Source organism: Ursus arctos, unplaced genomic scaffold (genome assembly GCF_023065955.2).
Source record: "Ursus arctos isolate Adak ecotype North America unplaced genomic scaffold, UrsArc2.0 scaffold_32, whole genome shotgun sequence".
Lineage (NCBI taxonomy): Eukaryota > Metazoa > Chordata > Mammalia > Carnivora > Ursidae > Ursus > Ursus arctos.
In genome coordinates this window covers 16186420-16197232 of record NW_026623008.1, presented here as the reverse complement: position 1 = coordinate 16197232, position 10813 = coordinate 16186420, and the positions used below count along the sequence as shown (strand labels likewise).

At 61.2% G+C, this 10813-nt stretch overlaps 1 protein-coding gene across 1 annotated transcript in view; it reads right to left on the bottom strand.

Annotated features, from left to right (window-relative positions):
* Window positions 1-785: 785 nt before the first annotated feature.
* The window catches only part of EPHA8 (EPH receptor A8), a 33635-nt gene continuing 23607 nt past the window's right edge, over window positions 786-10813 (bottom strand). Inside the window, exons 6-17 of the mRNA XM_026517102.3 lie at window positions 8346-8470; window positions 8109-8271; window positions 6577-6670; window positions 5392-5459; window positions 4388-4552; window positions 4019-4204; window positions 3648-3709; window positions 2885-3094; window positions 1921-2070; window positions 1629-1819; window positions 1067-1240; window positions 786-900 (exon numbers count right to left, since the gene is read on the bottom strand). Of these exons, the coding sequence (XP_026372887.1) occupies window positions 786-900; window positions 1067-1240; window positions 1629-1819; window positions 1921-2070; window positions 2885-3094; window positions 3648-3709; window positions 4019-4204; window positions 4388-4552; window positions 5392-5459; window positions 6577-6670; window positions 8109-8271; window positions 8346-8470 (1703 nt within the window). The remainder of the gene's footprint in view (window positions 901-1066; window positions 1241-1628; window positions 1820-1920; window positions 2071-2884; window positions 3095-3647; window positions 3710-4018; window positions 4205-4387; window positions 4553-5391; window positions 5460-6576; window positions 6671-8108; window positions 8272-8345; window positions 8471-10813) is intronic.

The window sequence follows — 10813 nt, the reverse complement described above, 5'->3', positions numbered from 1 at the left end:
CCTGTTTTCCTGTGGAAGCAGCGGTGGGAGCCAGGTGGAGGCTGTAGGTGGCCCCGCACCTGCTAGAGGGAGGGCTCAAACCTGAGATAGAGCCGGGGAGGGCTCACCCGGGCAGAGGCGAGGGGGGGGGCCTGGTGCTGGTGCAGTTCTGAAGTGGCCCCTCATTCCGGCCTCCAGGTGTGGGGGAGGTGGGCATGAGCCTCTCCCTGATCCCTGCGGGTGCTGGGGCCTGGGCCCATATTCAGTGGGCAGCATCACACCAAGTTCTGTGCTCTCAGGCCTGTGACACCCGTCCTCATTCGTGACACGCCACCCACGGTCACGCACGTATGCCCCCCGCCGTAATGGAAAAGCATGCACGCCAGAAACACACATCCGTGCTCAGACCTGATGGGTGGACACGCACACATGATCACAAATGTTCACAAAGCCTCCCACACCCCATGAAAACACATCCCTACAGCATATGAACACACGCACGCACACACGCACACACGGAGGCCGGGGAGTGATGCCTCTGTCAGGCTCTGTGTCACTGGGGAAGAGAAGCCCCTCCGCCCTGGGGGCAGATGTCCCAGCCGTGCTGGGCACCGAGCGCCCCTTCCCAGGCAGCCTGACCCTGACACGTCCAGGTCCTGCGGCGGAGCTCTTGGCCTCCCTGGCACCTGAGAGGAGGGACAGAGGCTTGGGGGGCTGTCTGACCCCCGGCCAACCCTGCAAGTCCTCTGACGGCCGACAGGACCCGGGTCTGCTTTAGCCGCTGCCCAGGCCCTGCTGGCTTTGGGTCAGAGGTGCCGGCGGGGCCCCTGGGTGCTCGTCAGCTGGGCCCTCATGGTCTGGATGCTGCCCAGGATCTTCTTCTGGTGGCCCATGAGGGTGATGCCCAGGGCACGCACGTCCCTGTGAAGGAAGGGTGATGCTGACCAGGTCGGCCTGGGAGGCCGGGAACCATGACAGGGGCAGAGCCATCCCCTGGAGCTTCCGACCTCCTCCGTGGTCCTGCCTCTGCTCCCCTGCCCTCCTCCCCTGTCCCCACCCCCCAGGTGCCGCCCGACCCTTCACTCACTGAGCATTCATACGCAGCACCATGCCCAGGGAGGAGTACCCGCCGGCGGCGAAGTGATCCCGGTAGCGGCCCATGCGGATGGAGTCCAGCCAGTCCCCCACGGTGAGGCCCCCGCCGCCACCCCCGCCCCCACGGAGGTCAAAGCAGCTCTGGGCAAAGGCAGGGGGCGGGCACCTGAGACACAGGGGCCCTTGGTAAGTGGCCTGCCAGGGCCTCTGCCCTCCTCAAGGACCCTGGCACTAGCCACCCTCAGCCTCCATGCAGGCTCAGTAGTGGGCAAAGGTTCTGACGATAGAGCCTCCAGGCCTGAGAGGAGGGGGCTGAGGAAAGCTCAGGAAGGATTGAGGTCAGGGGCCCAGGCAGGGCAGGGGTCAGGGGCCCAGGAAGCTCAGCAGTCAGGGGCCCAGGCAGAACAGGGGTCAGGGGCCCAGGCAGGGCAGGGCTTTGGGACCCAGGCTAGGTGTGGTCCGAATGTCAGGGCTGACTCTAAGTCTGGGCCTTATCTGGGGAAACGCCAGGAGGGCTGCTGGACTTGGGCAGAGCTGGGGTGGGCGTCAGGCACCTGTTGACAGTGGCAGTGGCCCTGAGACTCTCAGGGCTCCGGATGAGGGCATCGAGGACGCCAACAATCTGGGAAAAGCGAGGCCGCTGGGCCCTGTCCTTGTGCCAGCAGTCCAGCATGAGCTGGTGCAGGGCGCGGGGGCAGCCCATGGGCGCGGGCAGGCGGTACCCCTCCTCCACGGAGCTGATGACCTGGGGAGGGGGCAAGCACAGTGCTGGGCTGGAGGCTGTCCCTCCCCCCGAGCCCAGCCCGCCCCGCCGCGGCCTCTGCCCAGCTGGGGTCCCGGACTCACATCACGGTTGGTCATGTTCCAGTAGGGCCTCTCCCCGTAGGCCAGCACCTCCCACATGACCACGCCGAAGCTCCACACGTCGCTGGCCGAGGAGAAGGTCCGGAAAGCGATGGCCTCGGGGGCTGTCCAGCGGATGGGGATCTTGCCTCCCTACAAGACACACAGGCGTGCCGAGGCTTCTCCCCGGCCCGAGGCAGGGAGCCGAGCGCTGGGTCAGGCCTGGAAAACCGGCCGCCTAGGAGCGGAGACACGGCCTCCACCTTCCTAGAGCCCCTGTTCTGCTCGGGGAACGGGCACGCACAGCTGCTTTGAAGACTGAGCGAAGGAAGCGTGTGGTGTGCCTGGAACATCGTAGGTGCTCAGTGAGCCAGTCAACAGGCTGACAAGGGACGAAGCCCGCGGGACGAGGCTTGCTCATTACCTCCCTACTCTTCCTTCCTTTCCTTCTTGTTTGTTTCTGTGTTTGTCACAAAATCCTTTCTCTACGTGAAACCTCGTCAGGATGCTCGCTAGGTGAGACCCCGAGGGAAGGTTCTCACTGAAGCAGAGTGGGGGGGTCTGAGCCCCGGCCCACTCAGCCTCTTGCCTTGAAGGTGTCCCCCAAGGCTTCTCTCGAGAAGCCTGTATCTCTGTGGGACAAGCTCCACAGACACTAGTGTTTAGCCAATCCTTACAGACGGATGCGGGGAGTGGATTTGTGATTCAGAGAGACACCGACCCTCCCAAAACCTCCCAGAGAGTGAGTGACAGTGGGGCCAGCCCTGGAGTCTCCCCAGGCTACCCAGCACACAGGAAAGGTGGGAAAGAGGGCTCCCCTATCCCAGAGGGGGAAACCGAGGTGCAGAGAAGAGGTAGGACTTGCCCCCGGTTGAAGGCAAGCCCGACATTTCCAACTTCACTTAACTACATGTGGGGGAGCCCTCCCCGGTCCTACTGGAAAGCGGGGGGGAGGGGGACCACGCACCGTGGTGGTGTAGGCCGCGTCGGGGTCGTCCTCCAGTACCCGGGAGAGCCCGAAGTCGGACACCTTGCACACCAGGTTGCTGTCAACCAGGACGTTGCGGGCGGCCAGGTCGCGGTGGACGTAGCCCAGGTCCGAGAGGTAGCACATGCCGGCGCCCACGCCCCTGAGCATGCCCACCAGCTGCGTGATGGTGAACTGCCCGTCGTGAGTCTGTAGGGGACACGGCTGTGCTTCAGCGAGGCTCTGTGCCGCCTGCGAAGTATCCTCCCTGCTTAAGCAGCACGGTCCCGTTTCAGCTCCTTCCCATGGTCTCATTTACACTCACAGCGACCCTGACAGGGAGGTGGGGCTGTGATGACTTCTCACCCATTTTGCAGAAGGAGACACGGAGGCCCCGAGAGGTGAAGCCCTGCGCCCGAACACGCAGCAAAGGAACGGCAGGGGGGAGGGGCTGGAGGCTAGCCACTTCCACCACACCCGCCATGCCTCCAGGCTGGCTGGGCCCTGGGTCTCCACGGAGGCACCCCTCTTAGCCCATGTGCAGGGCAGAGGACCCCGTGCAGCAGAGGGCCCGTCACGTGATGGGGGGCTGCAAGGCAATTTAATGGGCTGGTCGTTAAGACCCCTCCCTATACCTCTCTTCCCTTCCCCAGGCCCATTGGGTCCAAGCTCCTGCGGGTGTTTGGAGGCCTCACCTTATCTCCCAACACCCAGACTGAAGTCCCCTCCCCCACCCATGGGGAAGGCGGCGTGGGGCACGCACCCGCAGGAAGGCGTCCAGAGAGCCATTCTCCATGTACTCGGTCACGATCATTGCCAGGCGGCCTGGGGAGGGGCAGAGGGAGGGTGTGGCTTTTGGTGTGGGGATCAGGTCTGTTGATCGGAGACCCCAGGAACGTGGGCCCTCTGTAAGCTGCCAGGAGGTGGGCCAGCACTGAGGGCTTCAGGGAGCCTAGGGTTCCCACTGAGGTCCCAGGCTCTGGGCCCCCTCCCCAACCAAGTCATCCAGGGACCTGAACCAGAGGGACGGGGCAGGGGCAAAGCATGGTGGTCCGGGGATGGACCCAGACCCAGACTTCCGTCCTGGGGTAGGAGGGAGCCTTCGGGGTGAGGCTGCTCTTGCCTGGCACCTACCACGGGTGACGACACCTTCAAGGCGGATGATATTGGGGTGGTCAAACTGACCCATGATGGACGCCTCACTCAGAAAGTCCTGCCGCTGTCTCTCCGTGTAGCCGGCTTTGAGGGCCTTGATGGCCACGGGCACGTCCCGCTGCCCCGGCACCTGCAGCCGCCCGTAGCAGACTTCCCCGGACTCCCCTGTGGACCCCAAGCGGGGCAGGCAGGGAAGGGCTATGGGACCCACCTCGCCACACCTGGACCCCAGCATTCCCCCGCCCCACACAACGTGTGTTCCGTGAGTCCCCTCTCCCCCTGCCCTGGGTGCCCCTCCCCTGGGCACCCCTCTATGCTGTCCCCACATTCATAACCCCCAGGGCTCACCAGAGCCGATAATTTTCTCGATGTGGATCCTGGAGGCTTCAATCTCTCGGGTGAAACTGCGGCCCGTCCGGCCTGGTTCCTCATAATTGTGGGGTTCTGCATAGAACTGGGGCTCCGGGATCTTCCCCGGGGGGTGGTGCAGGGGCAGGAAGACAGGTGGGGGTGCTGAGGGGCCAGGAGAGAAGGCCCATCAGTGGGGCGCAGGAAACTCTCTCACAGCGTCCCATGGACCTGGGATAGGTCTGGGGTGGGGCGTGGAGGGTAAGGAGCATCCCCAGGAAGCTCAGGTTGTGGTGGCAAACAGTAGGTGCCCAATACATGCTTACCAAGTGAAAATGGGATCTCTGTGGAGGAGCTATGGGGTCTCTAGGGGACTTTGGGGTTGCCAGTGAGTTCTGAGCATATCTGTTGTTTTTTGGGGGTCACTTCTAGAGTCTTTAAGGTCTTTCTAAATTGCTCTGGGGTAGAAATATAGCAAAAAAAGTTTTCATCACAAACGCTAACTTTGATTGAAAGTAGTTCTCTAGAAAACTATGTTAAGAAGGATTCTGAGGCTGCACTCAGCTCAATGAGAATTGGTACCATAATTGATAGTAATGTTGGCCACAGGCACAGACATGAGGTATGGAGGTATTAAAAAACAAGGTATTTACCTTGTTTTCTGGGGTCTCTGCAGGGTCCTGGGAAAGCTCTATAGCACGGGTTCTTATCCAAGAGTATATGACCCGCTCCCTCCGAAACTGTATGCAGAACTGTGTGAGTGTACAAATGTGTGCATTTCCCCGGGCAGAGGGTTTCTAGCATCCTTGGGGGGTCTGCAAAGCCAGTGAGGGTGAACAGCACTCCGCCTCTGAGGTCTTGGGTCTCTGACGTCCTGCTGTCTATCTCTGGGGCTCTCATCTTTTCCGTGGGCACCCTGCCCCTCCCCACCTGTCCCTTCCCCAGACCAGAGCGGGCTCCCACCGTGGCCTCTCTGCCACATGTGCCTGGGCCCCTGCACTCACCTGGCCCGTTCTGATACTGCATCTTCTCCTCATCCGAGTCCTGGAAGGCCTTGCTGTAGCCGCAGTGCCTGCGGAGGACAGCCCTAGCCTCAGCCCTGACCCCGTTCGGGGACAGATCAGAGCTCCTCCCTTCTAGCTCCTTCCCTTTTCATGCCAGCTCCTGCCCCTGCAGAGGGGAGCCCCTGCTCTCAGGCTCTCAACCCAGCTGGACGGTGACATCTTTGACAATTAAAATTTACAAAGTCAAGTGCACTTGGCCCGCACAGCAGTCTACACAACATAAGTCCCATTTTACATGACCCCCCCCCCCAGGGTTGGGGACAGGAGGCTTCTGGTATCTACGATACTGTGTGACCTTGGCCAGCCCCCTCCCTTCCCTGGGCCCGTGTCTCCATGAACAGGAGGATGCTTCCAGGCCTCACTGTCTGGGCTCCCAAGCCCACTCGAGGCACAGTGTCTGTCTCCACTTCCCTCTGGGATGGAGTAGGAGAGAGAACAAGGACCTGGGTTCCTGTCCCAGTTCTGACATTGACTTGGTGGAAGAGGCTTAACGTCTCTGATGCCAACTAGCTCAATGTGGGACCAGAATGTCTGCATCACAGGATTAAATGAGGCGGAGGCGGACCTGGCTGGTGGGCGGACGTGGTACCAAGACAGGGAGGGAGAGTCTGGATGACGAGGGGCTCTGGGGATTGAGCGACCCCGCGAACAGTGGTGCCATGTCCTGAGTGGGGGGAGACTGTGGGAGGTGCATATCTGGGGGGCGCGTGGCTAAAACACATCCAAGCGGGGTCTCAGGAGAGAGGTCTGTGCTGGTGACAAATGTCAGCATGACAGTGGGGCTCCTAGCCATGGGCCCTGATAAGGTCCCTCAGCGTTGGCGGCCTCAGGTGGACATGAAGAGAGGAGGTTCCAGGACAAGTGTGGGGTCCCGCAGCCTCCCGAGGTTGTTTCGAGAAGAGGGGCTGGCAGAGATGGAGATGGGCAGGGCAGACAGTGGACAGAGAACGGGGTGGGGGGTGTGCGGGGCATGGGGGCAAGACAAAAGTGCTCTGCGAGGGAGGAAAGAACAGGTATACCTGGAAGCGAACCCAGCCCCAGGCGGCGGGGTGGGGCTTGGGACAGGCTGGACACACAGCGCTGCGGAAGAGGGGCTGGGGGTGGCTGGGGACCAGGACCACCCACCTCTTTTTGCAGATAAGCAGGAGCAGAAGCACCACCAGGCCCGCGATGAGCGTCAGGCTGATCCACACAATGGTCCGGGTGTCGTAGCGGGGCCCTAGTGCGGGGAGAGCAGGGTGGGGGGACCGGCCACACAGGCCCGGGCATCTGGGGGCTCCCCCGGGGGCACACCCAGTGGGCAGCATCCTCAGCTGTGAGTCCGCCCTGGATCAGGTCATAGGCCACCTCCTCCTTTGACCCCACCCTCCCCTTGACTAAGCTGCCCCTTCAAGACCTTGCTGCCCCAGGCTTCCTGGCTTCCCACCCTGGTGCCAGCACTTCCTGGGACTGTGCGAGCCCCAGAGAAGCACTAGATATGCCGTCCTGCCTGTGGTTCAAACAGCAGCAAAGCTGAATGTGCTCAGAGATGCACGTTCCAGTCCCAATTACAGGGAGATCCCAGCATTATCTTCAGTTTTCAGACAAGAACACTGGGGCTCAGAGACTCAAGGAACTTACTCAAGGCCACACAGTAAATGGGATGGAGCCAGGCAGGATTCTGAGTCGGGCAGTCTCAATGTGGTATCAGACCTCAGAGCTGAGACACACTATCAACTCGGCCTTGAACCTTTCTATCCTAGCACCACCCCCTGGAGGGTACCTCTGTATAGAGCACAGAGAGGACCCCAGGCAGCTGGAGACGGGGGCAGAGCACTCCCAAGCTTGAATGTGCCTCAGAATCACCCTCAGGGGTAATAAAGCCTGAATTGTTGGGGCGCCTGGGTGGCTCAGTCGGTTAAGCATCTGACTCTTGATTTTGGCTCAGGTCATGATCTCAGGGTCGTGAGATCGAGCCCCGCATCAGGCTTCGTGCTTCGCCTGGAGTCTGCTTGAGATTCTCTCCCTCTCCCTCTGCCCCTCCCCCTGCGCGTGCACACTCTCTCTCTAAAATATAATAAATAAATAAATAAATAAATAAATAAATAAATAAATAAATAAAATCTTTAAAAATTGTTGGGCCCTGACCCCAGGGTTTCTGATTCAGACGGTCTGGGGTGGGGCCTGAGAATCAGCATTTCCAACACCTCCCAGCCCCTGCTGTGAGAATCCCTGTTCTGGAGCCTGAGGGCAGGAAGGGGCTGGGGAAGGGGCGCAGAATTTGTCCCCAGACTGACCAGGTTCAAATCCCGCTGTGCTGGAGGACCTTGGGCAATTCACTTTACTGCTCTGGTCCTCATCTTCCTCATCTGGGAGATGGGGATGTGCACAACAGCAACTCACTGAGCGTCTCTGGGACAGGCACAGTGATCTTGATGGCAAAGGGCACCGTGAGGCCGGCCAGACGCACTGGTAACTCGGTGACAGCCAGGGTCTGGTGGGCTGTCACCGGCTCTGTCACCCTGGACAAGTCACTTCCCTTCTCTGAGCCTCAGTGTTTCACCTGTAAAAATGCCACTCCGGCACAGGCAGCAGCTCGGCCCGTTCCCTTCCTCCGGCCACCAGGCCCCGGCACCAGCTGGCCCAGCTCCCTCGCCCTCCCCGCTCCCCGCACTCACGGGGTTTCCCAGTCTCCACCTCCATGGCCTGGCTGAAGCGGCCGCAGCCGGCGGACGTGCGGGCTCGGACCTGGAACATGTAGCGGGTGCCGGGCTTCAGGCCCGAGACGGTGGCCCTGGTGGTGACAGCCTTGAGGGTGGAGTAGCTCTGCATCTCCTTGTCCTGCCCGGGACAGGGGTGGTCAGCCCCGGTCCTCCCGCCTGGTCCCTCCCCCCTCCTCCCTTGCCCGCTGGTACCTTCTCATAGTACTTGATCTCATACTCCAGGATGATGCCATTGGGCTGTTCCGGCTCCTGCCACAGCAGGGAGACACTGGTCTGCCCGGCCCGCTCCTGGCGGATCACCACCACCTGGGACGGGGCTGGGGGAAGGAGACCAGCCTAGGTCAGATGGGAGGATGGGGGATAACGGAGACCAGCCTCTGTCCCAGGGATGCTGGCTTGGGCCTGCTCACCTTGTCAACTGCCCTGCCCCCGCCCCCATCTAAGGAGACCCAGCACCCTCCTATCCTCCTAGTAAATCACCGGCTGCCGCTCTGGTCCACGCCCACCCCCACCTGGTCAGCACAGCCTGGCTCTGGTCTAGGATGCTGCAGCTGGCTTGACCCAGACGAGGCCCAACTCCCCCAGCTTTCACTGCCTCCTCCTCCTCTCTGGCCAGGCCCATCTCCTGCAAGGGTGCTGGACCCCCACCAGCCCCATCAAGAAGACACTCTCACCGTCCTGGGGCCCCACCACTGGATGTCTCTATCTCCCAGGGCCTGGGGTGGGACAGGCTCTCAGGAGTGCCTGAGGAGGAGGGAGGAGAGGGGAAGAAGAGAAGGAAGCAGCGTCCTGGATGCCTGGGTTTGGAGGGCAGGACGGCAGCAGCTCTGAAACTCAGGGGAAGGCCATGAGCTGGGCGCATCTGAACTCCAGGATTCCTGCGTCACACTAGGGTCACCCGGTTCACCCCCTCACTCAGTGACTGGGTCATCCATTCCCTCCCTTTCTCCCTCCCGCGTTCAGTGCACCCACCCCCGAGGTGAGTCGGCTGGAAAGTGCCAGCTACAGCCGGCCGCAGCCAGGCTGACTCTCTGCCCCACACCTCCCCTGTCCCGCTATCTGGGTGTCCTCTCTTCCCCCCTGCTCCTGAAGCTCCCTGAAGGCAGGGGCTGCACATGGTAGGTGCCCAACAAATATTGCTGGGTGCCTTCAACATAGAAAATTAAGAAGTCAGTCCAGAGTGAAGTTGGAGAGCGTGGTGTAGGACCCCCCATCAGCCAGGGAGTCGGGCCTGGGTTTACAAGCCGGCCTTCTCCGGCTGGCCAGGACCAGCACTGTCTGGAGTGGCACTTCCCCCATCCAGAAAGGGAAGCCCGCAGCACCACCTGCCCGCCTGCCAGGAGGAGGTGAGCGTCAGCTAAGACCATTGTTCGAGAGGAACACACACCAGTGCCAGCAGTATGTGCGTGCCCCAAAAAACAGAGAAGGTCCAAGGCAAGAGGTGCTGTGTGAGGGGAGCAGACACAAAGGGGGACCAGACCACAGAGGTGGGAGGGAAACAGGGTGGGGGCACCAGAAGGGCTCCAAAGAGGAGATGGCTGTAGAGAAGAGGGAGGGAGAGGAGGAGAGAGAAGGGGGCCAGCTGTCCCTGAGGCCAGACCTCACCCATTGGCTCAGGGCTGTTTTCTGCCCCAGGCACCCCCCCTCAATTTCCTGAAGACCTTCCACATGCCTTGTGGTCGGCTAAGACCTGAGGATCCATAGTGGCCAAGGCGGCCCTCAAAGAGCTTATGATCGATAGAGAGACAGAAAGTAAATAAGGCGAACGGATGTGTAATCACGGGCGGGTTAAGCACCATGAGGGACAGGAAGAAGGACCAGCATGTGATAGAGCAGACCTTGTATCCACAGGGCCGGGCCGGGAGGGGACAGGGTCCTTTTAGCTGGGGTCAGCGTGGGCCTCCCCGAGGCAGGGATGACAGTGGAACCGAGGACTGAAGGAACCAGCCACCGGACATCACGGAGAGGAGCCCGTCGCTCCGAAGGAGAAGGCCACGGCAGGCAAGGGCTTGGTGTGCTCACGAGATGGGCAGGTGGACGGGAGGCCGGTGTGGTTGCAAGGGAGGGAGCCAGGCAAGAGCAGGTGGGTGAGGCTGGGGGGGGATGGGAGGCATGGGTGCCCCCTGGCCTGGCCCGGGGGGGTCTGAGCTCACACTGAAGCTGGTTAAGGGCTCGTAGGGCCAGACCTCACTCACACTTTTAAAGCTCATTCAGGACGTGGTGTGAGAAGGCATCCTGGGGGCAAGGGGAGCGGGCTCCTGGGCTTGTCCAGACAACACAGGGTGGGGGATGGGGATGTGCTGGGGGCTGAACCGTGTCCCCCTCCCCAAGTTCCTATATTGAAGCCCTAACCCCCCACTTGATCGTATTTGTAGTCAGGGCCTCGGGGGATGATTAGGTGTAGACGGGGTCCTGCAGGCGAGGCCCTAGTGCCTTTGTTAGAAGAGACACCAGAGACTTCTCTCGTTCTCTGCCTTGTGAGGACACAGCGAGAAGGCAGCTCTCCACAAGCCAGGCAGAAGGCTCTCACTAGAAACCGAATTGGCCAGCACCCTGATCTTGGACCACCAGCTTCGGGAACTGTGATCGGTACATTTCTGGGGTTTGAGCCCCCGGCCTATAGTATTTTGTTACGGCTGCCTGAGCTCAGAGAGATGGAC